General features: G+C 43.0%; 1 protein-coding gene across 2 annotated transcripts; it reads right to left on the bottom strand.

The window, feature by feature from the left end:
- Positions 1-252: 252 nt before the first annotated feature.
- Positions 253-14,115, bottom strand: rab1ba (zRAB1B, member RAS oncogene family a). 2 transcript variants are annotated; one of them, XR_003463143.1, is made up of 7 exons: positions 13,792-14,115; positions 7,828-7,900; positions 7,620-7,715; positions 5,963-6,058; positions 5,002-5,133; positions 968-4,900; positions 253-864 (listed from the first exon to the last, which is right to left on the bottom strand). XR_003463143.1 is itself a non-coding variant. In XM_010751784.3 (6 exons), exons 1-6 carry the CDS (start codon positions 13,803-13,805, stop codon positions 4,706-4,708), a joined length of 606 nt encoding a protein of 201 aa, XP_010750086.1. In that variant the 5' UTR covers positions 13,806-14,115; the 3' UTR covers positions 253-4,705. The 2 variants fall into 2 exon arrangements, 1 of the variants encoding a protein (XP_010750086.1); XM_010751784.3 differs by having other exon boundaries at positions 253-4,900.
- Between the last annotated feature and the right edge of the window lie 216 nt (positions 14,116-14,331).

Raw genomic sequence — 14,331 nt, 5'->3', positions numbered from 1 at the left:
TATTAAGTTATTATTATCAACTTATTTTAATTTATGTTCCATCTTTATGCTCTTCAAGTTACCAATAATGAACAGCTTACATATGAAGCTTTATAAAGTCAAACGCTATGTCCAATCCCTCCACACTGCATCACTTTTTGGACAGTCCCTAAATGTTCAAGAACCCATCAAATGGGTCCCGTTAGGAACCAGACCAGCTCTCATTTTGACGTTGATCTTTTTCATCATTTTATTATATATATATTTATAATATGTACAGAAAAAAAACATGATCAAACTCAGCAGGGAGACAGCACCAAAGTGAACAAGCCAAACAGAAAGAAGACAGAAGGTGACTGACAGGCGAGCTCCTGCCCGGTGCTTTTTATTAAACAAACAACACCTAGTGAGTGCCTTTATTAAGCCATTGAACAGCGATGAAGTGTGCAAATGACATGGAAAATACCCCCTTTAACCCAAACAAATACAAAAAGTCAACCGAAGAAGAAAAGTCAAGTGTTGTTTCATTAGAATCACATTCATAAGCAAAAGGCCCACCCTGCATCTATCCCCACCCTACCCAGTGTCCTCTCACACTGCCATGGACAAGACAACACAGTATAGTATTCAATGAATACATTAAAATCAGTAGAATATCAAGAAAAGAAAGATTTAAAAAATGAAATCAGTCATCAAACCGTAAAACGTCCAGTATATGTGTGTGTGACTCGGGTGTTAAGTTTCCAATGATTGCTTGTTCTGCATCTACTCAAGTGAGACTGGCGTGATGCTGGGATGCCAACATGTGTCCAAAAAGCTCAGGAATGTTACACACAACCCGACCCTGCCCCGCTCTACACACACACACACACACACACGCACACACTTAATGCTGTTTCCTTCCCTCTCCCTTAATGTCAGATTCCATTCCTGCACAGCAAACTTGAAGCTCACAGGGCTGAAAACATATCAGTGAAAATGGTGGCACCACACACACACACACACACACACACACACACACACACACACACACACACACACACACAATCTCTGAGTGATGCCAACATGATCTGAAGGAGCTGACGTCACCGCTGTGCCTCGCTCCCATCACTCCAGACCTGAAGCTCTCGGTGATGATGCTTCACAAATGGAAGGCTGTTGTTCTCAACACAATGTGGCCTCATCTATATTCACTTTTCCTGAGCTGAAATTCCACTTCTGCAGCTGAATGCTCTCTGTGACGCCCTCATAGGCGCCTGAGGCGGTGTTGTACCTGAAATGCTGACAAGTTTTTTTTGCAGAGAGAACCAAGGGGTGCAACCAAAGACTGGATCAGGTTCTTTTATCTGAGCGGAGGGGCCGGACAGGGAGGATCTTGAGGAATTCATCAAGCTGCAGTGATATGGTTAGCTGGAGGGGGAGAGTCGGGAGTTCATATCCGGTCAGCAAACCAAGACCAGTCAGTCCCTGGACCTCCAGACACCCCCAAACACAACACAAGTGATGAAACTGACAAGAAGAGCACAGATAGGTGAGTGAAGCCCCGAATGCGACTCTAAAGTATGACAGTCACTAAATCTTTCAGTAAAACAGGGTAAAATACTTGCAGCTCAGCAACCTGAGGGTCTCACAGATTTCTTTACTTGGGTAAAGAGGCCCATGTATGAGGCCGGGGGGGCTCCTCTCCCTCACATTCCTTCTAGTTTCCCTGGAAATACCGCTGAGACCTAACACAGCTATGAGAAGCAGAGCACTGCTCATACCCTCATACCTGTCTCTGATTTCTCTGTTACTACGCCGACCGTCTGCAGTCCCGACGAGCGACCTTGGGTCTGATCCAAACTGATCATCATATCTGTTTACATGAATGTCTCGTACAACAATGAGGGGAAACTGCTCGCTCCAGTTTGTTCCTCTCCAGTCACAGACCAGAACTTTCCTTTAATTATTCTGAAGTCTGACAACAAAACATCTCAACTCATGTACACTCAAGGATGTTGTCTGGTGTGGAAATGGATAAGAGAAGAGTGTGAAAAGAAAATCTTTAGGGGTATCAAACTTATTCGTGCTCATAATTTTGAGTTAAGGGCTGTGTTTTATTTAGGCACAGTTCTTGTATGGTCGCATGTTCTCTGTACCAAAATTACGGTATCACATCAGAAGCTGCAGCAAAATTATGATACGACTGAAACGAAACCCAGTCCTACATGTAGCTGCTGCACTGAAGTGAAATAAATACTTCTACTATGAAAAATAGTCTGAACTCAGTGTCCATGTTCTGCCTTTTTCAGAGAATGGTAAAACTCTGGACCTTGAGTTAAGATTATTTTAACATCAAAAATTTAATTTCATGCTCAAATAATGAGGAGAATTTGAACAGCTGCAAATCATCATCACATTAAACGTTCTGTAAGAGGTGTCTGGAATTTGGGGATCAATCCACAGATTATGGACATGTCTTCAATAATGCAGAAAAAATGCTAAACAGGGACAGGGACTTGAAACACAGGTGAGGATCACATCTCCAGCTATGTTTGACAAACAAGACCATCTCAGGGAAGGAACAGCAGCTTCTTAAGACCCCACCCCCTCAGCCACACCACGTCTCCACCTCAGCTTCATCTGCAAACAAGCGAGAAAGCAACAACGTCCTAAAACAGAACCCGCCACAAAGCAAATTGTCTCTACCAGAAATATGGATGAGAAAATAAAAAACAATAAATCCACAACAAGAGTAAAACAGGAATTGTAAAATCAACGCAGAACATTGCCAATTGCTTCTGTCTGTCAGAGTCACTCCCCCTCGTTGTCTGTGTGCAGTGTGATCTGCCCTTAGACTGTAATATTTAGTGTCATTCCAGGAAGTCACCGTGCTAAATGTTACAGTGTTTTGTCACATTGCTTTCTTTCCCACAGGAAATGATTTCTTTGAAGACTGAAGACTAAAAATGAAAAACTAACACAACCACCACCTCTGTCCAGCTCTGACGACTACATGTGGAATTAACTGACCCACCAGTGGTCCTCCTCCACCTCCAGTGTGGAGTTTGGTTAAAGAATGCTTCAGAAAACTCATCATAAGGGGCCTGCTCACACCAGTATTTATAACAGCAACATTTGGAGCCAAAATGGCTGCTGCCATTCAGTTTACATAGTATTAGCCGTCGAGCTAGCTGGCTTCCAAATTGCTAATGAACTAGTTAGACGATAGCTCACCAGCTCGACAATTAGTCCCACAAGTAGTCAATCTGCTATCTAGCTTGATTTACAAGAACGTGAAGTGAATTTCGCACTTTTTCACTTTCTGATGCAGCCAGAAGGCTCCAGGACCCTTCATGTTTATGCAGCACTGCGCTGCATGTGGAGAGATTTCTCTCACATCACTGTTTTATAATGTGCAGAGCAGCTCCCTGTATGTTTGACTTCAGAAAGGTGTGTTCAGATAGAATGCAAGGTGAATCAAAGCTGAAAAAAAATACTTGGGTGGGTGTGAAGACACAAATTCATGTGGGCAGCACAAACTGAGGCAAAGTCTGTGGGAGTTGAAATGTTCAGGCTTCTCCCGGGGCGTCATGGATCTACTTCACAAACATAGAGAGTGAAGGAATACGGCGAAGAGGGACTGGAGGGAAATAACAAAAACTGGAGTTCCTGCTGAGTCCTGCAATCAGTCAGAGTCTGAGCTGAACACATACACACACACTGTGTCCATTTCTAGCTAGCTCACAGCTAACATCACTACAGTTGGCTGTTTGGGGACAATTTCACACGAATGACATGATGTGAAAATGTTCCCCTCTGCCCTTTGTCTGAAGACACTTGAAGAGAGTGAGAGTGGAAGCTGAGAAAGAGGACAGATGGAGGGAGAGGAGGCTCACTGGAGGGCTTTCCCTGGATCTTCATCAATAAATGGCAATGATGAGTCACGATTAGCAGGCTGCTGCCATTCAGGAACACCTCCCACTGTGTACAGTGTGTGACTCAGGCACTGCGTCTGTGTGTGTGTGTGTGTGTGTGTGTGTGTGTGTGTGTGTGTGTGTGCAGAAAAATAAGTTGGGGCTGGGACGAGGTGTGGGGCTGCCACAAGATGAAATCAGCAAAGACAGATGCAGCCTGAGGAGAAAAGAGTTGAGCCAAAAGGCTTGAATGTCTTTAACCCCTGCCACACCACTGTGTGTGTGTGTGTGTGTGTGTGTGTGTGTGTGTGTGTGTGTGTGTGTGTGTGTGTGAGTGAGTGTGAGAGTGTGTGAGTGTGAGAGTGTGTGAGTCTGTGTATGTATTTGTGTCTCGAGATAAGCTCTCTGGTATCTAAACCTAATCTTCCACTGCCTCCATTCCATTCTGAATCAATACCAATCTTCCTCCGTATCTGTTTACTTTCTGTCCTCTTGGCAAAAAGTGAAAGTTGCCTGGGTGTCTGTTTCTGTCCCTCCCTCACACACTGCTCTCCTCTCTGTTGTTTGGCAGGTAGACAGGCCTGAATTACTGCTCGCAAAGTTCTGATCTTAACACTCTTACAGTTTATTCCTGTGTGGCCGACCATCTCTGGATCTCCAGCAGGCCGACAGAGGGGGAGTCAGGGAGTTGTGTGTGGGTTACAGGGTGTTATGGAGGAACGGGTGGGGTGGGGTGGAGTGGCAGAGATAATGGCTGGGGGGGGGCACAGAAGGGGAAGAAAGTGGAGATGGTGGAGGTGATGGTCAGGATGGTGGAGGTGAGCGGCCCTTTAACAACAACCCCCTCCAGACTGCCTGACGGGAGTGCTCTCGATTTTTAAGTTGGGCTTGTCGCCACCGGCCGTGGCCCCGGGGCCCATGCGCTTCTTGATCTCCGCAGCCATGGTCATGAAAGCCTGCTCCACGTTGGTGGCATTCTTGGCGCTCGTCTCCAGGAAGGGGATGGCCAAAGAGTCTGCGAACTCCTGTGGGAAGACAAGTTATGATGAGACAGAGAGAGCGAACATTGTCTGTGGAGTAATGTGAAAGACCTCCTGGAAGGATCATGCACAGACAGCAGCCGTACCTTGGCTGTTGTGTAGTCCACTACTTTCTTAGTGGTCAGGTCACACTTGTTGCCCACCAGAAGCTTGTTAACATTTTCACTGGCGTAGCGGTCGATTTCCTGAAGCCACTGCTTGACGTTGTTGTAGGACTCCTGCACAATGACAACAAGAATATCAGCATGACAGACCGAATGTAACAGCAGGTCAGTTTACTGGTTTTTTACACCCCTGTGTCTGTGCAGTGACAGCACCAGTCCTCTCAAATACACTGGAATATTATTAACAGCTGAACATTGTAATCAAATCTAACACTGAAGCCCTGCAGTAAATACTATAAAGGCTGCATATTCTAACACACTCTTCTAACCAGGGCTAACCTAAGCCCAGAGCTATGTGATTTACACTGCACTATTTGTCCTGGGTTGTTGGAACATATGACTAATGTTAACATGTATGTATCTTGGGTTGTCTTTAGCCCTATTTCACACTTGAATTTATGCTCCCGAGGAGGCCAGCACTAGGCTAAAGGCAGAGTTACAATGTGCAAAGATTGTGCCAGTGTGAAAGCTTTCTTAGCCTGGGGCTAAGAGCTCTCTTAGCAAGGAGCTAAGAAGGTGCCAAGAGTGCTTTTAGCCCCAGGGTAAGAGCAGTGTGAAAAGCCCTTCAAGGTTCTAATGTTCAATAGTCAAGGTAAACGAACTCTAACAAGATCATTGCTCCTACTTACTAATTCATGAGTATGTTCTATGCTAAAATCACATTCAAATGAATAAACTGCTCACTCATTAGCTCTATAAGTCAACCAGGGAGCAGAAAAACTGGACTGTCTGTCCATGTATGCACAGAACTGTAGCTTGTCATGTGCGTTGGTGCATATCTAAAGTATCCAATGAAATGTTTCCATGAAAAGTTGGGTGTTGAATTCATACTCAACAGAGTAACAGAACAATGCTATAATAAAGTACTGGACGGCTGACGCACCTGATCCGTCACATCATATACAACTATGATGCCATGAGCTCCACGGTAGTAACTGGAAGTGATGGTACGAAACCTCTCCTGACCTGCAGTGTCCCACTGAGAGAGAAAACGACAGCAAGGGAGAGGAGATTCAAAATCAATACAACTAAATCCAGTTTGATAAAGAATCTGACTAAATAAATCACATACATGTCACATCAGCTCCCTCATCAAACCCCTGTGATGATCAAAAGACCTCATACACTGTTTGTTTGACATTCAGCGACAGTACAGGATAAAGAATATTCAGTACTTTACTTTAAAGCAACCGTAACAGTTGCTTACTCACTTTGATTAAATTCAGATTATTTCTGTTCTGTATTTCTGCTCAGGTTTAAGAAGGCAGAGCCTAACTGAAACTGAAACTCCAGAGGACTCCAAACATTTCCAAAGAACTTCAAATACACTGCTGATAATACCATCTTCTTTCTTTAGGATCAAGAAGTCCTCAAGTGACTCAGAGCTCATAACACTTTCCTCTTCTGGCACGCTTTTAATGTGAAAATCTGTGAGACTGTTAAAGTTATTGATGGTAGCTTAAGAGCTGTCAAAAGAAATGTGTGGAAATGAGTGGATGAAAACAAAAGAAGCACACGGAGCAGCAGAGGCTGACATGAATTAGTGATGTGTACATTATGCTGAATTTACCATATTCATTTACAAGCTAATGGTGCTCAGCTAATTGAAGTGACTTTACTTTGCTTGTGCTGGCTGCAACACTTGATTTGATTTGGCTTTCATTTGAGAATGAAGAGTTTTGTATTTATTAAGTATTTATGCAGGAAAAAAGAAACTTTTTCTTGGACCTGGTTGGCAGTTGACTGTGAGCTCAACAGCTTTCTCAGCTCTATTTCTGTGCCTGTGAAGGACAGCCTACAGCACTCATTATTGGTCCTTCTCCACTGAAAAACCCAAATCCTCATCAGGGTCATGGTGGGGCTGGAGCCTATCCCAGCTGACATTGGGCGAGAGGTGGGGTACACCCTGGTCACCAGCTCATCACAGGGTACATAGAGACAACCAACCATTCCAATGAACCTGTTCAGCTGTCTTTGGACTGTGGGAGGAAGCACCTTGCAGCCACGCAGACATGGGGAGAACAGGCAGAGGCTCGAACCAGCTCCCAAACTACTCAGAAAAGCTGAAATAGTTTTTGTTGTCCCACTGTTGCTTTTTAAGGACCTATGTCTCAAACATCCCAGTATGAACCTTGTAACAAAGCCTCACAATGTCTTCAAAGTTCAGACGGTGGGAAGCTGCCAGTTACTGCTTATTCAGTTTGAGGCAAATTACAAGAAGAACACAACTACAGTGTATTTATGTCATGGTGTGTTCAGAGTGATCTATAAAAGAGAAGAGAGGGAACTGCACTGTTCAGTTCTGTATGTATGCATGAGGCAGAGCTATGTCTGCTTAACACACACTGGAAGTCTTTGAGATGGCACAGCCTGTTCCCTCAACTAAAACAGAATCCAGTTACAGCTGGTCTCAACGCAGAATGCACACACACACACACACACACACACACACACACACACAGCCGTTTGATAACAATGGTTTGATCTAAGCCCTAGCTCAGGTGAGGCTTACAGAGTGTGTAATGTGTGTGTGTACTCACGATCTGCAGTTTGATGGTCTTGCCATCTAGCTCAATGGTGCGGATCTTAAAGTCCACTCCGATGGTGCTGATGTAGCTCTCTGTGTAGGTGTCATCCTGCAGATAAAGAGAGGGAGAACAGGACGGGGTCAGGCCAACAGCACAACGAGGAACAACCAGAGGCTGCCGCTGGAACAGAGACATTTATGGAAAAACATAGATTACTTACAGCAAAGCGCAGCAGAAGGCAGGACTTCCCCACTCCAGAGTCTCCGATGAGCAGGAGCTTGAAAAGATAGTCACTGAAAGAAAAACAGTCAGGTCAGAACAGCTGAAACACTGACTGAAGTGTTCATGGTAATGAAGGAACATCCAGTGCAGCACGGTGGCACACTGATGTGTTTTTTAATAGTGTTTTTAGACAACAATGGAGCTCTATGCAACAGTGGAAGAAGATATAGGGGGGAGTATGTGCCAATACTAATTACCAATCCATTACCACGACTCTCAGCTGGCCAAGATTTAATCTGCATGCATTACATTGTAGAACTCACCAGAATCATTTTTATGGAAGGTTAAATGATATTTCACATGAGCCCTGAACCTGAGTGATCAGCTTTTATTGGTTCACTATAGACAGTGCAGAGAGAACTAACCTCTCTACACATGTATATCTGTCAACTGCTCATTCAATCACTAAGGACCTGAGTTAATGTGAATGTGCCACGCCCCAAACCAGCTCTGCACTAGTTAACACTAGTGACAGCTGATAAAATCCACTGCCAGCAACATATCACAGAAATCTGTAAAAAGCAAAGGTCAGTGCTGATGAGTATTTCTGGAGCTATCTCTCAGTCCTCATCACCAGATAGAGTTTACTCTGATGCTGTTGTGGTTGGCTCTAAAGAATCTACATTTATGGTATGGTAAATAATAAAGGATTATGCTTAAACTGTGTTTGATAAAATGACTACAGAGCAGGTAGAAGTGCAGCATAGACAAAGGATGGAGGGAATGAAGGGTTAATGGAGCCCCAGGACTAATCTGGCCCTGGAATTAGACAGGTTAACTAAAATGTGAAACTTCCTGAACAATCCATTTAAAGCTCACTCTGGGAAATCTAAACATGTTTTTGTGTTCAGGTTTGAACCCACTCACTCCAGGTCTCACTCCTGCTTCTAACACATTCTCCAAAAACCAAGCAACAACATCCTCCACCCTCCACCCTCCACCCAATCACTGGGAGGAAAAACAACATCACATGAATTTGACAGAGCACAGACAGCTGTAGAGAATTGCCCAATGCCATGCTATTCTTGTGTCATAGGAAACTGAGACCTGTCGTGTAGCACAGCCAGACACTTGATCAACTGACAATATCTCATAAAGACTCAATTCAACAGCACTGTTGCAATCAGCCCAGTGTTGATCTGGCCTGAACCTTCACACTGAGGGCCACCACGACTGGCCAGTCAGTTATTTTTCACTGCAACACGCAATCCAAAGAGCATCATCATATTTAAACTGGGTGATATTAAGCAGGCAGTTCATCAGCCAGCTGATAAGGTAACATGAATTGCTTTTACTGTCAGATAAGTAGAGCTGTTTATGGCTTCAAACTTTATAATCTTAGTGCCAAAACAATGCCAGACTTCCAGAAGAACTGAACTTACCAAAAAGTAAATAAAGAGTAAAAGTCACTTTCATGATGTAGGTGGGCATAGAACAGTAAAACTTGTCTTGGCTAAACTCCAGCAGCAGTGAGGCTGCCTCTTGTTTTTGTGAGACCTTTGCACATGGGGAGGCGAGCCCTAACATTAAAAAGGCCGAATCCACAAACAGAAGAGAAAAACAGCTGCTGGCTTGTTTACAAGCAGGTTAGCATTGGGATAGCTTGCTATATTGAGCATGTAGGCTGCTAGCTCTGTGCTTGTTGTTGTTTGCTTTAGCAGAGAGGATTTTAAAAACTGTAACACAAAGACAGCGGAAGGGGAAAATGCCACACGATACACATGAAGAATGTCATTCTTTACCAACAGTCTACATCCAGTGAGTCAGACTAAATCATCTGAATCACACTGGTATATGATTTAAAGTGGCATGACTCTAATAAAAAAAATAATGTTAGTGTTTATGTTGAGCAATGTTAGATCTAAAAATGTCTCACTTCTAAAACGTTGAGTATGTTACTCAAATAAAAAAGTGACCTAATGTCTTTATTAATGCTAATACATTATTTACAATTGCTTTATGAATAAAAACCATTAATAAGAACATCTATTGGGCTGCCATGCCCATTGACTGTCAAGGCTGCAGTTATATGTTATTCAGTTTTGAATAAAAAGCTTTTTATTAATTAATGACTGGACTGATTCTTGTTTTTCACTCAAGTTTTTTTTACATGTAAATGTGGAGAGAGATGGTGGAGTGATGGTCAGCCACACAGAGGGGTGTGAGGGGGGCCCAGGAGGTGAACTGGCACCTCTCCAGCTACCAGTCCACCTTCCATAATTTGGTCCATACTGGACCCTCCAGTTCCCAAGCCAGTCCCTACGGACTGAGCTACTGCCAGCCCTGTTGTCCGATCTATAACTGAATATAATCCAGAAAAAGATATGGCTTAACAAAACAGTTTGAATGTATAGTTAGTTATTAGTAGGGATGCACCGAAAATTTTTGGCCGAAAATGGCCCAAAAGTGCATTTCGGCTTTCGGTGAAGTGAGAAAGTAAGGCCGAATAGTGGCGTGACGCAATTGATGCAATGAAACAACGTGCGCGGTGATCTGGTCAGGGTTGCTGATTCTTTTCTCGTTCACACACAATTAGGGCTGCATCTAACGATTATTTTTCTGTCGATTAATCTAACGATTATTTTTTCGATTAGTCGATTAATCTAACGATTATTTTTTATCAATTATTCTAACAATGATTTTTAATTACTTGATTAATGACAATGAATTTACCCAAATAAAAAGCAAAAGCATGTCTTCTTAATATTTCAAGATTTTATTCAAACACATCTCTTGAAAAACAAAACCTTAGTAACAAGATGAAACAAGATGAAATGCATGCACCAAAAATATGCACCAAAAAATAGCTGCCTTCACGACATACACTCTTTATAGCATTTTAACACTTGTCATATTTTTTATGAATTTTTAATATATTTCATAATGTACATATAAGCATTGAAGCAGTGCAAGATCATACTTGGCTTATGAGACACACTTTTCTAAATCAAATTTTAACCATTCTTCATATGTTATAAATAAACGTTTAATACATTTAACACCCATGTCTTATTTTGAAAACCGGAAGTGTCCACACGCTGCAGTAAGCTAGCGCTGACTTTCCCAGTTTTCTCAAAGTATTTGCCATAAAGTCGGCAATAAGGGCACACTTGAAAATATTGGAGCAGCTGACGTGACCACACGAAAACGAGAGATGGCTGGCGTGACCGCAGTTATTTTTCTTCGGAACCAAGTCGTCCGTCTCCATCTTCAATTAACTCGCTTGGGCTCTTCACTTCACTTCTCTCCTCACTTGATACAAATAGTACGCATGTGCGCAGGGGATTTTTCTGGGTGGGCGGGGAAGTGTGCTGCGTGCTGTGAGCAGCACCAGGAGTGAGTGACACAGGCAAAACTCCGGAGAATTGACAAGTACTCGATGGTTGCGATATAGTCATTTCATACATCTCACATAGAACAAGCCGCGATATATCGAGTATATTCGATATATCGCCCACCCCTACCTCCATGTATGTTTTTACCGCGAGCAGCCATCTTACTTCCGCATATACTCCCGCTGCCATGCGACCGCGACGCATCGGCAAACGTTTTACGCGTCGACGTATTTACGTAATCGACGTAATCGATGACGTCGACGAATCGCTCCACCCCAACACACAATAAACCCACGATGCAGGATATAGGAAAAACACAGGCAAGAAATACATCATACACTGCTATTTAACGGAGCTATATACTTCTCTCTAAACTACGGCGTCTCACACATGTGACATGCCTTCATGACCATCGGAATGACTTTGATGCGTTCATGAACGTGGGAAAAATGGAAATTCACCGGAAATATAATACAACTACAGTCGTCCCTCGCTATAACGCGGTTCACTTTTCGCGGACTCGCTGTTTAGCGGATTTTTTCAGTGTAATTTTGCATGTTTTTTTTACAGCGTACTGTACAGTATGAACGCGCATTGTGTTCTGCGTCCTGATTGGCTAAGGGAGAACTGCACATGTGTTCTGCGTCCTGATTAACTAAGGGAGTATTGTACAAAATGCGTGTAAAAAGGTGTATAAAGGTGTGTGGTTAGGGGGTTTTACGGCTTTAAAACATGTATAATAATTGTAAAACTTACTTCGCGGATTTCGTTTATTGCGGGTTATTTTTAGAACGTATCCCCCGCGATAAACGAGGGACCACTGTAAATAGTATTTCTTTCAAGAACAAATTAACAGTGATTAAAACAACATGGGCTTTCTAACAGTATAAATGAAATAATAATTATACTAACTGGAAATTCTACTGGAATATTTGAAGGATATTAAATAAACATTTACTTTCTTTGAAAAAACATGTCTACAAATTTATTCTAGGCTATTTATGCAATAGTAAAAGAAATAGTGAAAAATTTAACAACTGCATTTCATATTCGGTTTCGGTTTCAGTATTCGGCCAACCATTTAATTTTTTTATTTTTATTTATTAGTATTATTAAGTTAGTATTATAAAAAAAGTGTATTGTTTTTATGTGTATTGAAAATATCCTGTGTCCATTACACATCTTTGTCACCACTGTTTGAAAACACAATGAGTTTATTCAGAAATATAAAAAAAATATTGGACAATTTCTTCTCCCTAACATGGACATCAGTGTGTGGTCAAACGATCCATTGGTTCGATCAGCTTTAGAGCGAGTGACACAGAGAAAGCGGTGTCATGCTGGAGGATGAACCAGTCCAATGATTTTCTTTTACAACCTGCAACCCACAACGTGGTCTTGATGATTGTTATTATCGTGCTATGAAGCATGAGTGAATGATCTGTCAACCATTAACAGACACAGTTACACGCTTACTACAAACTGGCACCAAATGTTTGAAGATGGACAACCAGCCCCAATCAAACACACACACACACTATGTCTGCTATGCAGTGTGTAACTGTAGGCCATATGAAAGCATATTTAACCAGAGACAGGATCACACACTGTGTGTAAACACACAGGGAAGTAAAGGCTGTCTGCTAAGGGTGTGGAGGTGTTAGCTGAGCTCGTTAGACAGGGTTCCAGAAGGATTCAGAGGGCGAGCAGGCAGCGGCTGTGACACAGTGAGACACAGTGAGACACAGTGAGAGCACCGACCGACGGATTCAGTGACAGGCGCGTGTCCTCTCGTTTCAGGGCCGCGGGTCAGCCGGCAAACATCTGCTACCTGTCGTATCACCTAACGTTAGCACCGACACGCTCCACAAAGGAGACACAGCAGCATTTCAAAGCAGGGCCTGGGAACCTGATTATAGTGACATTTGTATGCAAATAGTCTACTTAGCTCGCACGCCTGGTTGAATAATGGAAGCCATTTATAAAAAGCTATGTTACTAAATAATAACACTGTGTGACTTGCGTTCACGGCACGCATTTAAAGACTCGGACGTTTGTGACGTACTGAATTTAACGTCACAGCACACACCTGTGCTTATAAAGACGACAACTTCGACGTCTGTGTCCACCTGAACAAAACAAGAGGCCGACAGGTCAGCCACGGCACTGTGTCACTGTATCAGGCTGACCGTGTTCGTCTCTATTTCAGTTTGTGCGCAGTGTTTCCTATGAACGGGCTTTTTTTTCCCGCTACTCACACAGTTTTATTCGTTTCTTTGCCCCCGTGAAAGGTCGCGTGCCATAGCCGACACGGTAAGGCACGAGCAAGCTGTCAGCTGACGTTAGAGAAAAACACGTCCGCGAGCCTGTCATGTTAAAGGAGCTGTCAGCGCGCGCCCTGTTCTCGAGCCAGAGCCAGCTAGCTACATGTTGTGCCAATTTAACGACAGAACAATTAGCCTAGCATCATTTACATAAGGGTACATTAAAAAGCATAACACGATGATAATTATGATTTCTATCTGAACACAGCAGTGGAACACGTTTAATGTGACGTTATAACTCACTATTCGGGATTCATGGTGTCACTCTGGGTGTTTTTCTGTCGGCGGCTCGACTGTTCTTCCTCCTCCGGTCAGAAAAGATGACTTGTCGGTCCGGCTATCCGAGGCACTTAGAAGGCTGTTTACCGTCTTTGTTACGGTCTCCTGCTCGTTCCAACGTATTCGACCTCTATTGTATCATATACACTTGGTTGTAGCGGACATATCCGTGCTTCGTCAGGTGACGGTGTTTTTCTCTTTTACTCCTTTTTTCAGCCTTTCTGTGTCCGCTGCTTGCTAGATGCTCAAGATGGCTGCGCAGGTGCGGTAGTGACGTATGGTGACGTGTCACAACTCAGAAATCCGGACAAATCTAGAAATTAGAGTAACGCTGGGAGTTGTAGTTTTATAAAATAAAAAAAACATTCTAAAAAATAACTACACATTTTACAATAGCCAGTATTCACTGAGCATAGACTGTTTAAAACAGGACAAACCGTTTCACAGAAAAATGTCTCTCAAGCAGCTGCCAACTCAATATCAAGGAGCTAAAATCTGATTTAT

Source organism: Larimichthys crocea, chromosome XI (assembly GCF_000972845.2).
Source record: "Larimichthys crocea isolate SSNF chromosome XI, L_crocea_2.0, whole genome shotgun sequence".
NCBI lineage: Eukaryota > Metazoa > Chordata > Actinopteri > Sciaenidae > Larimichthys > Larimichthys crocea.
The sequence above is the reverse complement of the archived record's forward strand: the minus strand, read 5'-3'. Positions and strand labels throughout refer to the sequence as shown.

Excerpts from the sequence above, each read along its gene's own strand:
- rab1ba (XM_010751784.3), bottom strand. Across the intron at positions 7,716-7,827 it reads GCCTTCTGCTGCGCTTTGCT|GATGACACCTACACAGAGAG; the intron begins GTAAGTAATCTA and ends CTTTATCTGCAG. Across the intron at positions 5,134-5,962 it reads TATATGATGTGACGGATCAG|GAGTCCTACAACAACGTCAA; the intron begins GTGCGTCAGCCG and ends GTCATTGTGCAG.